The sequence below is a fragment of the Corapipo altera genome, unplaced genomic scaffold (assembly GCF_003945725.1).
Source record: "Corapipo altera isolate COAL_440 unplaced genomic scaffold, ASM394572v1 99, whole genome shotgun sequence".
In the NCBI taxonomy this organism is placed as follows: domain Eukaryota; kingdom Metazoa; phylum Chordata; class Aves; order Passeriformes; family Pipridae; genus Corapipo; species Corapipo altera.
The window spans coordinates 68,900-87,505 of record NW_020884988.1 but is presented as its reverse complement, the minus strand read 5'-3'; the positions used below and the strand labels follow the sequence as shown (position 1 = coordinate 87,505).

At 41.6% G+C, this 18,606-nt stretch overlaps 1 protein-coding gene across 1 annotated transcript in view; it reads left to right on the top strand.

The window, feature by feature from the left end:
* The first annotated feature begins 3,076 nt into the window (after positions 1-3,076).
* Positions 3,077-18,606, top strand: part of MYLK3 (myosin light chain kinase 3) — a 34,655-nt gene continuing 19,125 nt past the window's right edge. The window contains exon 1 of the mRNA XM_027666243.1: positions 3,077-3,216. Coding sequence (XP_027522044.1) covers positions 3,124-3,216 — 93 coding nt within the window. The 5' untranslated portion in view covers positions 3,077-3,123. The remainder of the gene's footprint in view (positions 3,217-18,606) is intronic.

Genomic DNA, 18,606 nt, shown 5'->3' with positions numbered 1-18,606 from the left:
AAATATAGCAGATTTTAAGAGTTGCTCTAAAAGCTCAAGTACTAACCTTGATCTTGATTTCATTTGTTGGATGTTACTTGCATGATTTTTGGAAGAGTTTTGCATTTATTCTATAAGTAAATGGTATCTTGTGACATCTACAAAGCCTATGCCCAAAGTGAGCACTTTACTTGTCTCTAGAGCTTTGTAGTTTAGGACAAGGCATCAAACTGTATTTTCTGATGTGTAAAATACATTAGGCTTTTCCCAGGCACTGTGTCCAGTGCCTGATTTCTATCCACAGCAATACATTTAACTCTGTGGGAAGTGGACTATTTCCTTGGTGTGGATTGAACATTATATGGTTACTACTAATTTGTTGCTTTTAATACAGAGAGTCACAAGGTCCAGAATTGACATCGTGAGATTTGAAATTAAAATGGGGGAGAGAGAAGCTCCAAATTAATTTTTTTTTCAGAGCATAAATGCATTAAAAAAACCAGTGAAACTCATCGTAATTATTATATTCTTAATATTAATTAATGGAAATACTGCAGGAAGGTGTTGTTTTACACTACAGATCTGTATTTAGATCTGCTAATGGAAGGTCGCAGGCTGAGCATTGCAAATTCTGGAGCGCTTGCCAAATCTTCTGAAGGATTCAAGCTTGTCATGCAAGCTTTCCCCATGGCATGGGGCTTGCATGCCTCTGCTGCCACATTAAGTAATAATGTCTCTTTACTAAATCTAGAGTAACTGCATGGTTATTTGTGCTATTGGAATAAGTCACAAATATATAAAACTACTTCTTTTCCCCCCCCTTGGGTCTAGGGATCTCCTGATTCATCTGTTCAGCACTGCACCTCTTCAAGGGCTGGAGTGTTTGTTGTTTTCTTAGGCACTGGAATAAGGGTCTTCAGCTCATACAATCAGTGACATGTTTGTAAAAAGCTGGAGGCCACGTTCAAGAGTGGGATGCCCATGTGGAACAGTCTCCTGTTCCACTGAGAGTGGCTGGGTGGTGTTCCTTGTGCAAGTGCCAGGAATACTGCCCGAGGTGCTGCCACAGAGCCCAGCACTCCTGCCCTGCCCCGGCAGGATGGCTCGGGAGCAGCCACAGTGCTCCCTGCTGGGGAGGCACCGGTGTCCCTGTGCTGCTGCATGGCCACAGCTGATGTGGCTTAAACCTTCTGGGGAAGTTTTGACCTAAAATTTATGGTTTGGTTTCACCTTTTAAAAGGCTGGCATAGTAACAGTAGATTTTAAAGCTCTGAGAATATTCTAGCTAGGAAGGGCTAACTGTTTTACAGGTGGAAAAGCCAGAGCACAGAGATGGAGTTGGGAATTATGCAGGGGTCTGGCCTCACATTTCTGGAGGTTTAACTCCAGCGTCTCAGGCAGCCTCAGGTTGCCTATGTCCATTTCCCAGGATGTTAGACTAGTCCCTTTACCAGTATAATGGGTAGTTATGTCTTGGGGGAACTATCTCATCTCTTTGAGCTGTGCTCAAATCGTCCTGTACCCCAGGTGACCCCTGGCCTGTTCACTTGTTTGTTGGACAGCCTGAAAAACATTCCCTGCCAGGCAGTAAAAAACACTTGCAGCAGCATGGCCATCTCCTCCCTGGCTTTTGCCCTGCAAGAGTTCCTCACTCACCCTAATTTTCTGGTTTTGTCTGTACTTATGTTTGCTTTATTTTGTTTTTCAACAGCATATTTGTTATTTTGCTGTCCAAACCCAAGTGGAAACAAAACACTTGTTTTTGCTGTGAGAGGGGTAGCCAGCTCTGTACCCACACCTCTGGACCTGACATCTCTTAGATCATAATGATAAAGGTACAGTATCTTGTCTCCATTGCTCACTTGATTGTTCCAGGGCAGAGTGCATGTGCACTCATCCTGTGGTAAAACACACTTCTATTCTGATTTAAGCAGTGAAGACTTGGCCCATGCTAAGCCCTGATACTGCTGTCTGAGGTGGCTTGTCCACCTGCTCAAAGGCACGTCCATAGAGAGTGGCTGTCATTTTGTATTCCCATGCCTGATGTGATTCAGCTTAATGTTAGGTCACTTGAAGCTTGTAATCAGAGATAATTTTATTACAACTTCTTGGCTGAGTGGGAAAAGAAGGTACAGCACAGATTAAAATTGAAAGTAGATTTTTCTTCTCCAGACCTTACTTTTCTTCTTAGGTCACCCAGCACCTTTGTGTCTATTGTCTTTGTGTATTTGTCCTTCACAGACACAGTTTTATAGGTAAGAACCTGATAAAAAAAAAGTGTGGCTCACACTGAACAAAATAAAAAGGAATTCATTAGTTAAGGACCAAATGCACGAGGAACATCATTTGGGTGCATTATGACTGCATAATAGTCTGTGTAGGTAGAAAAAAAACCCCAAATATTCTAAATCTAGGGGTTCACAAATACATCTACATGGACTTCATAGTACATACACCTGTGTAAGTACTTTTGTTTGGCTGTAAGGGGCTTTACAGACTGAAGTGAATGGCTCTGTGAGCATAGCATCAGACTGGAAACAGTGCTTAAGGCTTAAATAGGTATGAGAGTTCTGACAGAGGATGAATCCTCTTGAATGGTCCTTTTGTGTCCTTTCATAGTTCCCTCTGTTCTGTGCTTAAGAAACTGGAAATAGAAGAAACACCCAAGTGTAAAAATCCTGTTATGTTGAAGTAAATATCCTGCAGCAGTTACCTGTGTCACTGGAAAAAAGAACAGCAGCTGGATAAGTGACAGTTTTGTCGCTGCTTGGCTGAAGGAAACTTGCTGTCCTTAAGTCACAACCAAAGCAGAGTAAAACTGGACGAAAATAGGTCAGGGAGCAGAGAAATGCAAAGAAGGAACTGTTCAGTGACTGCTGAGATGTGACTGTCATCTTGTGTTGTTTCCGTGCCCTGGAGCATCTGTTATCGGGGATTCAGGAAGTGAGCTGCTGGGATACAGATAGAACTTAGTACTGCTGATAGGGCAGTGAAATGACTGAAATGCCTGGTGTAGGGGTAGATAAGATGAAATGCCTGGTTTATCACACAAGCAGAATTCTAGCAAGACCCAGGGAGGCTGTGCAGCTTTATTCAGTAAAAGGCTCTGGGCTACCTGGGTGACCACCAGACAAGCCAAGCAGAATGGGAACTTTATATCAAGAATCTTCCCTGCACAGATCCCTTCGTTTGAGCATGGGAGGATTTTGTGTTTCTGATTACATAAAGAGATTCACGGTAAGGGACTCCTCAGAGCTTTATTGTGAGCCAAGTTTGAAAGGGAAAACTTTCTGGATGGCGCAGTTTTGCTTTCTGTGCCTTTGGTGAGGTGCTACGTGTGTTTGACATTCTTGGCCAGGTTGTGCAGTCTGTTGGCTTGCAGAACACCTGCCAGTGTCAAGGAGGTGTTTCTGAAATGATGAGTGGAGGCTTTGCCTTCGTAAAAAATTTACTTTTCGGGAGAACGTTGACACATTAAAACTTTTATCCTGAGTGGAATATTTGTCATATAGGATTCCAGGCTGACATTCAAATTATGTGGAGGTCAGTTGGTACAGCTTTTTGCTTGAGTTGTTTTATGTCTGTGAGTTTTAAGGCAGTGAACGTGTCGGGCAGGCTGAGGTGATTTCATGAGCAGCCAAATCCTGCATGAGCCCGTTTGACCTGTGGTAAAAGCAGTGCAATCAGTGGGCAAGCAGTACCTCAAAGGGTGCTCTGGGATAGTCCTGGAAAGCTGGGGGAGCAGAACCCCGTTGTGCAGAGGTCTGAGGAAAACAAAGCCAAAGAGAGTCTGTCTCCCAAAGCTTAACCACGATCGACCCTGTGAGAGCAGAGACGTAGAGAAGCCACTGGTGGAAGAGAGAATGGGAATCTGCTTTTCTACTTTTGTAAGCTGTTCATCAAAACCCACTGTGATTTCAAGCTATCTGTGAAGTTAAATTTTGGTTACTAGTTGTAGGAAGTCTAGGAAAAGTGTTTTCTACAGTTTGTTTGTATTTACCTACTTTTTGAGTTGCTGAAAAGACCAGTGGCAGAAAATGGACTTAAGCAACGTTAAGAAGAATGACATGTACATATAATAATGTTTAAGTCATTAAAAAAAAAAGCAACTGTAGGAGTTGCATTTTAATTTAGAATAGATCAGATTGTTGTGGGTTTTTTAAGACTGTTCTCTTTCAAAATTTTGAAGAAAGGATTTCCTCATGTATTTCGTTCAACAATAGCTGTAATGGGTTTTCTTGAAGTTTGTATTTGTAATCAGCTTTGTTTTTAAGAATCAATGGAGTAAATGAACTAAATCAACAGTAATGAACCATATTCTGGGCCAGCTGAAGAAAGGGACAAAATATCTACTAATTTCAACAAGCAGGATATTGCTTCAAAGTCTTAAATTCACCTAATGTAATGACATGTAGTGGATTTAATATAGCCAAAAGTACAGTTTGATTTTTTTTTTGGTTATCATATATTACATAAGAAACAAAATGGCCGGGAAGACCAGACACGTTTCATATTCCTGTGGCCACATGATTTATTGTATATTTACAGCCATATAGCAGAAAAATGTTTTGGTGTATTAATTTGAATATACTACTCAACTGTTCTTCGTGTTGAAGAGATAATGATGTGTTTAAATTGTTTGTGTTCAACTTTCTGTCAAAGATATTAAACAACCTGAAATATGTGAAATTTTCTCGTGCTTATTTCTGAAGAAGTGCAAATGAAAGGTTTTTCCAGAGGGACTACAGAGAGTGGCCTTAGAACCATCCAAGCAAACAAGCCAGGGGTTTTTGGACTAGTTGTGTCTTGGGGAAAAAAAAGTCAGTCCTGCAGTTATCTGTCTATATGGCATTCTGTGGCTTGGCTCTGTGCAGATGAGAGTTAATGTTTTGCAGTAGAATGAAGACTATAATGAGATTCAGAATATCTTGTTTCTCTGTAATTGATCTGCTGGGTGACTGAGTAATTCTTTCATATTCATTACTTCAATTTCCTTTTCTGTAAAACTAGTGATAATGGTGCTTCTCTTGTGAAAATGACATTAAGGTCCACAGGTAAATGTTATGTTAGATTTAGTTTGATTTATTGGCTTTCCATGTTCTCAGTGAGCTAAGAATCAGAACCAACTTTGTTTTGGATGTCTTGCACTGCGTTACATCACTCTGGCCAGTTGACCAAACTCATTATGTTATTCTCTTGGAAAATCATTCTCTGTTTTGTTCACAAAGCTATTACTCAAAGTCATAGAACATTATAAAGAGAAGGATGCTTTTGGAGGATATGAGAGAGCATGTAAGGATGAATAGTACTTTGGGCCATGTGTGCATTCTTCATAAAGTTGTTGAGAACTGCTCTGATCTGTAAGTTTAATATTAACCCTACTGAAAGCTCTTCTCCCATGTAGAATGTCAGCCTACAGGTTGGGTTTGAGCCTGTTCCAACAGGATGTGCCTGTGTGGTTCTGACTGCAGTGGTTGCAGTGTGGAACCTGTTGTTTGCATGTTTGTGGACTATAGTCTCCTTCTGGGCTAGTACTTGGTGAGCTGCCTGCTTGTACTCAGCTGAGTGCCTGGCTCAGCTGACTGGGCTGTTATGGAAGGAGTCACAACCCCAGGCAGTTCTGTAAACAGTGGCCTGTGTGTGTTTACAGATTGCTTGGGAATCTCTCTTATTGCTCAGAGGTACAGTGGAGGGGATAGTTCATGCTCAAGCAATAAGATGAGGCATTTTGTGTTTCTGATTTTAATTGGACTTATCAATTGGCAGTGATAGCAGTGTTCTAACATGTGCCTGAAGACCAAATTGCCTATAATTGCTTTAGGATTTTCATTTCCTTGAGCTGAACAGCTTTGATGATCAGCTGCATCACTCCTTTTAACCTTGATGGTGCTGCTGTCTTCCTTTTGTTGACTTGTTGGACCTGACTCTTATTTTAGGACACAGCCACTTAATGAGATATCCAAAGTCATGTAGTCTTTCACATAAGCTAATCTTTATGCTCCTCTCCTACTTCATGTTTGTGGTTGGGGGTATGCATTCCACTCTCTGGATTTGGTTTGGGTTTTCTTTGGGTAACATCTTGCTGCTTTTTCTACTCAGACCTGTTTTTTCTGGGAATCCTGTGTAGGGTTATTTGGTACTGTTGGTTCACATCTTGACCTTCATGTGACCGTTTTTGAATGACTTGCACTGCACAACAATCACCTTTGTTTCAATCTCTTTAAACATTTGTCTCCCATTTTGTGTAGCTGATGCTTGGGGTACAGAGCTGCTGGGATAAGCCTTGACACCTGCAGTTCAGGCTCTTGCTTACCTGGGGAGTCACTCCTCTCCTCTGCAGAGCAGATTTGGGATCCCAGGCTCTGGGGCAGTGTGTGAACTGCAGAGGCCTAAATGACCATCCCAGGGTCCAGAGTCTTGGCAGGCTCTGTGCACACTTCTATGGAGACCTAGCAGGAAGGCAGGCAGACTGAAAAGAAAATGAATGGAAATGGTAACCCATTTTGAAGGATTGGGATTTTTAGAAAAAATACATGGTCGGAAAGTTTCTGAGCATCTTGGTTGTTAGCACTGTCTTCCAGGCCTTGCAGGAACTCAGGAGAAAGATGTCATGTGCTCTGATTTAAATTTTGCACCAGTGAATAGTGGTCTGCAGTCTAAATATATTCTATTGAGTATCCTTTCAGACAGTTCATATCCCAGAAACTAGAGTAGTAAACTATATATAGTCTCTGACATTACAAACCAGGTTTGTTTTCACCTTATCCATGGCTGAATTGAGATAGCAGGAGCAAGCTGCTCCTCCTGCTGTTGTCTTCTATATTTGTGGCTCACCTTTCACTCTCATTTGTGTCCTTGTTTTGTTGTTCAGGCTTGAGCAGTGCATGTGCTTTCTGGCTCATCCAACTTGGGCATGTGTCTGACTTCAGGTCCCGAATGCTTCCTTTCAGAGACCTGATTCCTTCCAGCACTGTCATGGCACATTCACTGGTATTGTACAGGGCTGAGTAGACTTAAAAAGAAATGCCCTTTTTCTATAAATATCTCTGTTCTGAATATTTTCCTGGTGGGTTCCTGTCTCCAGTTTCAGCTAAAGTCACCAGAAGCCCCAGTGTGGTAGCCTTCAGGGTCCTGGCTAATTCTCAGCACCTCTTTGGGAATCAGCACAGCTTGAATTGCATTTTCCTTGACCTGTCTTGCTATACAAAGAAAACAGTTTGCTACAGATTTGATGACTGATTGACCTTATTGTTTCTGGATTTGCCTCATACAGAATTATCAGTCTTAGGGCTAGAAATTATCAGGTTTAGTGCCATGGTCTAGTTGACGTGGTGGTGTTCGGTCATAGGTTGGACTCTGTGATCTCAGAAGTCTTTTCCTGTGAAAACATTGGCATAAGTTACCAGGTGGCTGACTGGGCCATCCCTCCCCGGGAGGCAGTTGTTGCCATGGCCATCAGTGATGGCTTGTCTTGGTAAGGCAGGTAGAAAGCTGCCAGTCATTGCTATGGGCCACTGAGCCTGTTTGGGGACCTTTTATCTGGGTGGGAAATACAGAATTTCATAGGATCCAGTCTTCACTAGATTCAGTTCAGACAGACTTCTTCAGAATTTTCCTGTCCTTCTTTTTGTGGCTGAACAAGAGTGGGGGATCTCTGTATTTCACTATTTTCAGGGACTGTGTTACAGACTTGCCAGCTGTAACTTGCTTACCTCTGCAGAGTATTTCTGCAGCCTTTTCCAGCATCCAGCCCAGAGTTTTAACCACTCTCCTAATTTCTCACACTGAGAAGATCTTGATGTACTGTTACTATATTTGTCAATGGAACTGCCCTACTACCCTTTAGTGACAAATACTCCTGATATCAACTAATATGAAATCCAAACCATTTATATCCTGGATCTTTTATCAGCAGTGTTATTTGCTTGCTTTCCTCTGAGTGATTTTGGCTTTATGGTGCCAGGACTTGGGGCTGTTTTTGTAGTCTAGCACTGATAATCAGTGTGTCTGGGTTTACACTGCAGCTGTCTCTGCAATGCATCTGGAGATTAATTTAACTGATCTAACAGCAGAATTCCAAAATCGATGGTTTATTAGTTTTAATTGAGGAGCCTTTTATGAAGGCAGAGAAATGTCTATGTGGTTGCTTAAAATTAATACTCTGGAGTCTGCTGGCTGTTGATTTAAGGTAGCAAGGTGGTTCAGAAGCAAAACTTCCTGAGTTCTGACAGAAGTCTTTCAGAGAAGCACTAGGGGGTACTTACTGTCTTGGGAGTGGAAATGGCTGCACCAAATGTACTCTGGATTTCTGTTCTTACCAGGTATTTGTACTGATAAATTAACTTCAGGTGGAAAAGTGGATCACTGTGCTGAGCCATACCACTGGAGCCTAAATTCAAAGCTTCTAATTCACACCCAACTGTTCTTAATCTGTCTGCTTTAGAGAGATAAACTTTAAAAATTGCCTTGTCATGCCTTGCTCTGGGAAACTTGATTCCTGTTGTTAGCTGCTTTCTGCAATTCCACTGACATGTGGGATAATGTTCTTTTAGACAAGCTTTTCTGGATATGACATTGTTTTTTTTGTTTCCTGCATATTCTAAGTTGATGAAAACCAGTATAAGTTTAGCTGCATCCAACTTAGATGGATACAGCAATTTCTCTGGGTTTTGCCAGACGTTTAAACATTCACTCAAAGGAGTGCAAGTATTTGATTACTGAAAAGAGTTTGCTAAACCATCAGTTTCTGTACACAAACTCTTTTATTCTGAATCTTTTTCAAAGCAGAGTTTGTGTTGAGACTAAGCCTGAAGTGATGAAGTTATTCCTGTGTTTGTGAATGACGTCAAAGCAAAATGTCAGAGAGATCTAAATCAGCAGGTGAATATAGCACATAACAGACTTCATTATAGGGCAGATAAGTATAGGGTAGGATTTCCTTAACGTGGTGTTTTGGTTATTAGTGGGGAGTAGCAATTTCAAGAAGTGTTCTTATTTAAAAAAAAAATAAAAAATAAAAAAAAATTAAGAATTCCCCATTGTTAGGTTCCAGTAAAGGCCATTATTAGCAAGGAACAGTGAACACAGAATTTGGTGTTTGTTGTCCCGCAACAGGAGCAGTCAGGTGGGAATGTGAGTGAGAGGAAAAAAATCGGTAACTGAGACTGCAGCTTACACAAGGCCTGAAATGAAGGCACTAACTGCTTCTACAATGGCTTGGGAAAAGTTTTCCAGGGTGTGTGTCAGTAGCCAAGGGACACTGAAGTCCAGTCAGAGGGTTTGTGGGGCTGGAGGCTGCCTTGCCATGGACACTTAGTTCACTTAAATTCCAGTGCAATCCCACATAATTTGAGGTGCTTGTGTGTTTTACCTGTCAAAGACTTAAACCAGTGCAACGTAAAATTGTGCTCAAGGGAATCTTTCCTCAGTCAGTAACTGCAAAGGGCAGAAGGGTAGCTAGGGGACAGAATTCTTGCCTTTCAACTTGGGAAATATAAGTGGAGAAGCAAAGAAAGTACTGAAATGTATTCTTACAGCAATTGTCAGTCGTGGTGGTGAGAAAGGTGAAGATGGAAACGATGGTTACGAATTCACGAGTCAGTACAGCTCTGAGCATACATTTTTGTGGTAATTTTTCAAACTTGAAGCTACAAAGATCTTCCAAAGTAGGAAGGGAGCAGAAGACAGCACAAAGCACGGTGCAGTGTGGGGATTTTCTTCTTCTCAAACAAAAATGTGCTGCTGGCAAAGCAGAGCCCTTTCTGAGGGATTTGATTTTAAGCCAGTCAAATTTCAAGTCAGCAAGAACAATTGTGCTGATTTTAATGTGTTTTGGAGCAAGTTCTGGATTATGCAAGTTTGTTTTTCAGAAAAGTTGACTGTCTAGAAATAACCCTTTCTTGTGCAACAAGCCTGTTCCCTATCTACGTGTCCTGAGAGGCCCTATCACATCACTTCAGTGATGAGAATTTGCTTTTGCTGATTTTATTCCTGTTGGCATTACTGCACAGCCCAGGCTACTCTTCTGTGTTATGGTAGATCCCTGCTGACTTACCCTAACTTGTACCTGAGCAAACTGCCACAGGCACAAGGGCTTTTGATGGGTGTAAAATAGGCTTCAGGGCTCTCTGCTGAGCTCATTGGAGCAGTGAGAGAGCATCTTGTAAATGAGAGGCTTCTTGAATCCAAGGGTGGCTTTTGTGGCTGACCCTTAAAATCAGCAGGTTTTATGAGGAACTGACTGCATTAGATATAAAATCACTGAAATTCAGGGAAAGCAGAGTGACCAACATGACTTTTCTGTTCAGTTTCCAAGGGTGAGCTCTGTGGCGGTGGGTCTAGAGTAGTGGGAGGGTGAATCCTTATCACCATACCAGGGAAGCATTGCCAGTTACCACTCTTCTGGACCAAGTTAGTTAAATAATTTAGTATCTGCTTCAGTTAAAAAAAAAAAAAAAAAAAGAAAGAATGAAAATTAAAAGTAATGAGCTTCTTAATGTAGTTTCTGTGGGCAACAGACTTGGTGGCAAGAATAAGCTCTGGGGTTGAGTGAGTGAATGTGGATGGGCAGCAGATGCTCTTGTTGGCCTCCTGAGAGGCAAAGTAACCTGGTGGAAGGACTCTGGGGATCTTGGTAAGCCATGTGTACAAATGGTAAACAGTATTATCTAGAAATCTCATCTCTTTGATGTAAATGAAATGTCATAATTGATCTGTTCAGCTCTCTGCTGTCAGCTGCCTGGCAGAGATGCATTACAATGGTGCACATGACCTGGGATCAGTAACCTATCCTTAGCTGTGCCACTGCCTGGGAGCACTGTCCTTAGGGTCAATTGTCTGAAAAAGGAGTAAAATGGAGGTGGGGGAAGGAGGCAGGGCTTGAAAGAGTGTTTCCTAACCTACTGTGTTAACAGTTTTTTCTCATAAATACACAGAAATAGGCAATATTGAACTGTATCACACCAGGATCACGTGGGGATGCCAGTAGTGCTTCAGAGACCCTTTTACTGTGCAGGTGGATTTCAACCACCAGCCAACATGAGTGATAACATCAAGTGTCAGGTTCTTGGCAGGTGTGGTCTAGTTCCTACTACGATCTTGTCTCAGCAGGAAACCCAACTATTGAACCAGATGGACTTATCCAGACCTTATGGCATATCTTGTCCTTGGAAGTTATTCCTCTAAATTAGAGCCAGTGCCTGTTTTGTGCTTGTCATTGTTGTAAGAATTGCTCTGTTGCTACACCATTACTCTGTGGATAATTTATTACCTTTCGTGCTATTCATGAGAAATTAGGCTTAATTTTTCAAAAGTTTGGGTATCCTTAAAAGGTTCAATTAGCTTTTCATTTGCTGGGGGAAAAGTTTAGCAAGTGTATGTTAATGAGCTGCATCAATTAGATGCAGATTAAGTAGATTTTCAGTGCAACTTGAAAAACTTGACATCTGTTTTCTAAATCGTAAAAGATATTTGTTAGTATTTTTTTGCCTGAGTGGTGTTTAGCAGATGTAGCCAGATTGTTTTTAGCTTATCTACTTTGGTTTACCCTTTTGTAAGCTCCCGAGGTTTTGCCACATTGAGTTCTCCATCTGCTTAGGACTCTGTTACATTGCAACCACTGCAGACTTCTCCTAAAGCCTTCAAGTTTTCTATTAAGCTTTGACTTTTCATAGGCCATATAAAAAGTTATTTTTTCATTTACCTACATGCCCTCAGCCATCTCTAGTTTTACAGTGTTGTTGGAAGCAATGCAACAATCTAATGAGATGATCTGTTTGAGCAGCTGGTTTTAACCTCTGTGACATTTCTTGTTTGGGGTATAAGCCTCTGCTGTCAGTTTAGTACATGCTGTGGATTTATTTCTTTCTTTTGTACTTTTTATTTTCTCTTCATCCCATCTTTGTGGGTTTTTTTCTTCCTTTGGGTCACAGCTAGCAAGGAGGAATCATAACTGAACTGCCATGTGATGGATTTTTTGTGTTGAATGTGAATTTTTCCCTTGTTTTCTGACATCTCTCTTTTACAACTGGGAGAGCGTGTGTGGGGTCTGAGCCAAAGAGGAATAAACTCTCATTCCCCCCTTGAGAATAGAAGTATCTTTGACATCATAAGTTCAAGGTCACTTGTAGTTCTGGTTCTCCAGCGTTTGTGTTCCTTTTCTCTGTGTTCCTGAGATACTTGATGCCTTGGAGGTATTTTAAAGATATCTGAGAAGTTCATTTCAGTTCAGCAGATAATGGAGCAGAGGCAGTTGCCTACACACTCCAGATCACAGTGCTCATTTTTTGTTACCTGGAAGAAATGAGCAGGAATCCACAGGAGACCAGTTTTATCATAAACTGTATTCAAATTACATCCAGACTGTGGTGGAGTCTTGTGGATCCCCAGTTTGTTTTGGCAATGGCAACATGGGGTGACTGAGCACAACTCTGCCCTTTGCAGAGGTCCTGCAGCACCCACTGCTCACAGTATTTGTTGCTCATACAACACTTCGTGTCATTTGGGGGTACAGAAGATGCAGCACCGTGTGTTGCAGTGTCTAAGTGCAAATTGTCATTATAAGCAATAGCTCCACACAAAGAAAAAGTGACTTTAATTGGCTGTTGCACTTGTCACAACAATGTGCTTTTTGTTTGTCTGTAATGTGGAGTCAGGCAGTTTAGGATTTTTCCCTTATTTTTTGGTAAGTGTTGAAAGGCTCAAGACTGGCAATGGAACTAAATGCTCTCTCCAGGCTGGTCAAGCAAGATGCAAACACTGGGCAGTAAATCACTGTTTTGAACAACAATTGCCTGCTATTGTAATTCAAAGCAAAAGGAATAAAAGATTTTTTTTCTGCCAGTATTTGAGGTATCCTGAAGACAAAACAACCAGTTAGATGTGCCAGAGGTGTTTTTATTTTTTGTGTGTTTGACAGCAGTTTGAAAGGGGAGAGACTGGAGGAGAAAATGAAAATCAAAAAAGAAAAACTGACCTTAACCTTGTGATGGATGTTTAACAGTTTTCACTATGGTCCAAGTGAGGTTTCCTTCTTTGTCCTTCACCCCACCTATAATTTTGCAGTTGCTTATGGATGCACAGCACGATGAAAGTAATGTAATAAGTTGAAGGGCTGTATCTGAGTAGGAGACAGTTTTGGCTGTACCTTTCCTGCACCTCAGACAACACTAGCAGGGAATATTTGCTGCATTATTGTATTTGTAGCAAGATTTCTCCACAGTGCATTGTCTTAAACATCTCCCAGTGCACTGTACGAGCAGGAGTTAGGTGGTGAAATCTGTTCCATGTAGCTGGAGAACACAGGGCATGTGGCTGAATCTGCAGGAGAAAGAGGTGGTTTGTGCCCCTCGAGTTGCAATCATGCAGGTCTGTTTGTATAAACTAATATAAATTCAGAGATTTCCTTTTTCATTTTTGTTTTTGAACTCCTAGTTTTTGTTTTACACAGCCTTTACCACCGGTCCATTGTATGTGAGAAGGGTTAAATAATCAGTTACATAACTAATAACGAGAGTTAGTAACAATTGGGCAGCATTAATGCTTTTTTTGCTCTCAATTGTTAAATAACTAAGGAGGTAATTCAGGATTTTGGAGGGCTCCTGTCTGCCCACAAGCACACCCAGAGGCCAGTTGTGCACTTTGGTTGTATTTGCATTGTTTCATGGCCGTGCTGTGCCTGTAACAGCATCCTGGTGGTGGCAACTCAAGTTCTGAGTGTGCAACTGGGACTGACTTTTGTGGTCAGGTTTCCTTATTGAAGCATTTGGTGTAAGTTGTCGGACTTTAAATACAACAACCTAATGACTCTACCATTTTCTTTTTGTTCCTAAGAGGACAACATTCAGCAGGTACTCCTGATTTAGTTAATATGTTGGTTGTTTTGTTTATTTGTCATCAAGGATGTTTGTAGGCTTGAAAGAATTAATTACTTAAAGGCATTTGGCTTTAAATGCAGTAGAAGAGTTTCTTTAAATGCAGTGAAGTCTTTTATTGCCAATGTCCTAAACTTTCAAGATAGAGCTGTATATACATAACATAAAACTTATGCCATTCAATCCCAGGCCACTGTGAAAACACCAGTGACTTTAAAATACTTTTTTTTTTTTGGTCAGGAGAAGTGACATGGCATGAAATGCCAACTCCCAAGCCAAGTTTTCTTCCAAAGTTGTTGCTTGGTATTCAAACTCTCCCATGAAGATGATGAACAGTCCAAGTCTTAAAGCTTTTAGTGTGTTTTGTAAAGGCAGTTATTGGCCTCTAAATGTCACAGAATGATTAGGTTGGTTATAATTATATGATGACCTTGGTAGATGTAGCCAAATAGGGTGGGTTTTTTATTGTAAAGGTAAAAATTGTAAAGGAGTGGCAAGGACTCAACATTGTCTTGAGTGGGTAATTTTAAAGCTGCTACTACTCTGTGTTAAGGATTTTAATGTCTAGAATGTTCTGTCTCATACAAGAAATTCACTTTAAGAATGACATTTTTCTTCCATATGCCCCATCCAAACAATGAGGAGGGGATCAGAGAGGAAGGGATGCTCAGTATCCCAAAGCCCATGGCTTTGATGTGGTTCCATTGTCCTGTCTCACCAGGACTCCTGCACCATCAGGGTTTCCCCACTGGTTTCTCCTCCCTGCTCTATGGACACACAGCAGCAAAAAGGGACCCAGGAGAAGTGGGCAGAGTCGTGTGACACAATGCCACATCTGGCATGGGACAAACTGCTTGCTCTCTTGTTGCCACAGTTCATCCTCTGTGGAAGAGAACTGACTCGCCTTCTGTGCTGTGTTGTAAGGATACATTCATTAATGTTTCTAAAGCATTCAGAACTGTGGCAGTGGGGGCTGTGCAGTGCGAAGTGACTCCTGTTCTCTAGTGACTGTAGCTGTTGTAGGAGATATGCTGTGATTCAGAACCGAAAAGCAAGTCAGCAACAAGTCCTTCAAGATTTATGATTTAATAGTTTTGTTGCTAATAGTTGGACTAATTCCGCTGTGCCTTCATTCTGATATTTTTTTAACTCGGTTCATTTTCATAACCCAGGAGAAAGATTTAATTTTAGAAGTTTCAGTTGACAGAGACATGCTGGTGCTAGATACGTATTTCAGATCATTGTCATTGTGCTCTATTTTTAAATTCAAGTGCCAGCCAACCTAAAGAGCATACCCTGTTCTATGATGGGTGCTCTGCAGCCGTGCAACAAAGCAGAATTCTTCCAGGCTTCAGCACAAGGCCAGCAAATTTACTTATATAGTTTTCCTGTTTAATGAAGGGAAATGTTCTAGCACCTTTTCATTATCACAGAACTAAAACTGGTCATAAAAACAATCCTCCTCCCCCGAAGGCCTGAGCAGGCATTGGCAATTGTTAAGATGCTTGCCTATCAACAGCCACTCGAGAAAGAATTTTAAATGGTTTTGTGACGTCAAGGAGGCCCAAGAAAACATAGTCTGGTGCCAAATTACTTCCATCACTGAAAGCCCACAGTAAGAAATAGATAACACAGAAATAAATCTTTTGTGCAGTAGCTATCTCATGATATGCTCTAGCGACTCCAGTAAGTGAGGTTGTCTGGTATAGGAATAGCTGAAGAAGATGAACTTTCAGAGCCTCATTTTCTAATTTATGATTAATGAAAAGGCAGCCTAACCTGTCTGACATCCTGCTGTCTGGACGCAATGTCTGCAGGCAGCTTGGACCTCGCAGAGGGAAGTGCCCTGACAAAGTTACAGCCTGCAAAAGTGATCAATCTAAGCACAGTGGACAAAAAACTGTTCCTCCTGAACGAAAAGATGGACAGACTGTTGCACTTCCAAGAAGACCTGACAGGCAAACTGCAGCAGGTTAACAGAGGCATTGATGATGTAGAAAAAGGCATTAACAAGCTCACAGTGTCCCGAGCAGCTCCTGCTGACACAGATGAAATGCAGAAAGGCCTGAAGGTATCGGACAGTGCTCACCAGGCTGACGTCCACAGCATGTGCTCAGAAGTGTTGAAGCTGATGAAAGCTGCCCAGCTAGATGCCTCAAAGCATAAGGAGAGGCTGGCAAAGATAGAGAAAAGGGTTGATACCCTGGATAAAGTTATTACATTTGTGGGCGAAGTATTAAAAAATTCTAAAGTAGTGGATTTTATTCTTAAAGGCATTGTGCCCTGGAAGAAGGGGAGTCTGCTGGAAATTCCTGTTGAGGTTGGTTTAGTTTTACTATTCTTCATATTTTACTTTATGGTGTATCAGGGCTTTAGGATCTCCTGTTGATTTCTTGCATAATGTATAATTCAGGTTTTCCTTTCAGTGTTGCTGTTACAGGTTACTGCTGTGACCTTTGAATTGCAAGGCTCTCAAGGCAGGGACAAAGCCCCAAACATGCCTTGCAGTCCAATGTTTGAGGTTCCTGAGGTGTGCCAGGCAGTCCTGTAAGAAGTGTGAGAAGTAGATTGCTACTCTAAAGGAAAACTCAGCTTCTACCAGTGCTCAAAGCTCAGCAATGTCACTCAAATTAGTGACTGAATTGAGGCCCCAGTGGAAGTGAAGCATTTTTTATTGGAAGAGGCTTCTATTTCCTTGTGCATGAATTCTGAACAAAGCACCAGTTACTAAAACCTGTGCTGACTCATGGTTGTGTTTCTGAGCAGGTTTATATGTTCTTAGACATCTAAATTGTCTTTGGCTGTGTCTTTACAATGCAGCTATGACTTCATCAACTCCATCAGCATTGTTCACTCCTGAAATCAAGTAGTTCTTGTGCATGCAAGTCCTAGATATCAGTTCCTAAGGATTTCTTAATAGTTGAGATCAGTGAGGGAGGTACAAGTGAGACCAGTACGTAGTCGATACGGTGTTTTGAAATAGATTAACCCTTGTTTTTTAAAAGTTACAGGCATCTGAAATTAGTTTTAGCTAACGGGAATTTTCATTTTTCACAGTGGCTTGTATCCCACCATGGGGATGAGAGGGAGGAAAACTGCAAGAGCTGTTTTCATTGTTTATTCATTCCAAGAATTTCCTTGTATGAAGGGGTGTGATTACAGCAAGGAGAATTTAGCTCAAATGAAAATGTCCATTTGTATCTTAATCAAAATATTTTTCACCAAAGCTGTAAAATGTTTTGATAGGAAGGTACATCTAAACTTTTAGAAAAACAGGGCAGTGCTCGATGCCAGAGTACCTTTTCAGTCTTTCTGAGTGCTCTCCTGGTCTCCCTTTTTTATGTGCCAGCATCTGACAAGTGAACTGGACTGTTAGGAGACAGAGGAATTTATAAAGTGTTTCCATTAGTATTGAGAACAATAAATTATGCATTAGTTATCAACCTTAAATCTGGATAAGGCTTGCACTTGCAGTTCCAATTTCAGTTCTACAGGTTTTTTGAGAAATGGGAAAGTTTGATATTTTTGGTTAAAGCTGCATTGTTCCAAGTCACTGCCTGCAGTCGCTGCAGAATGCCTGGAGACAGACACTGTCCTTTGCTTGATTTACACCTCAGACTGAACTGGCACATGGTGTGTCAATGGCCAGGGGAAGAGGAGCAGAAAGAAGATAAACTAGTTCTGTTTCCAGATTGTCCAAGTGAAAAGAGTAGTAAGGAGGGATGTAAATAACAGGAGGTCATGTGAGGGATACTGGAGGAAGGATTCACAAGGACTCCTGGCTTACTGGTGGGATTGGTTGTGGAGTAGCCACTGTGCACACACATCCATGTTTACAAAAGGAGATGGAAGGAGCTCAGAGCTCCATCCAAGTTTTGTAGACAGGCAGATAGAGACTGAGAGGGCAAGTGGTCTGCTGGTGGTGACCTGATGGACTGGGATGGGCTGGGGGTCAGTGTCCCAGGCTCTGACCTCTGCCTCAGCTGGAGAACAGACAGGGTTTGCTGGGCAAGCAGTTTTATGGCAAACTCCAGTTCTGCAATATGCCCATCATTGTTCTCCTTTTATTTTTCTGGTCATGAACACTTTTTGAAATTGGAGTAAAAGGTCAGTTATAAGACCTTAAGATATGTCTGTGCTTTGATCCCAGGCTGAACTAGGCATGAATTAGTGAGGTCTCTTGTGTACATGACCCAGCTGGGTAACGTGGAGCAAAGCACAGGTGAACTTGGAAACAAATCCTGCTGAGCCATGAGCCAGCTTTGGTCTGTTTTTTGCAGCCTGTTGAGTGATGGCAGCACAGACATGTCCAAAGAGCTCCACAGTTGCGTGGGGGTTGCACTGAAGAGAACTGGCTGCTTGCTTGTTTCTGTTTTCCAGCCTTTGCTGTTCGTGACAGTGTCCTGCTCATCAGGGGGCTGGCTCGGGTGGGGGGAGTGGGGAGGCTGTGTTTGTATTTCTGGGTGAAGCTGTTTGGTGATGCTATGACAGCATTCCAAGGATGCCATGGGAATGCTTATGGAAGAAGCTTTGTGGGGTTGGAGTCAAATTAATAAAAGACTATGAATTGAAGCTTCATAGGATCCAAACCTCTGAGTTCTTACTTAAAAACAGACAGAAAACCCCACCAGCATTAAACTGTCACTTACCCAAGGCTTTCTTTGCATGTAGGATTTTGCAAGAATAATGTTCACCCTGGTCATTGTTGCAGGTTTGCTTAGAGCTGTAATAAAAATGGTAATGATTTTTTACTACT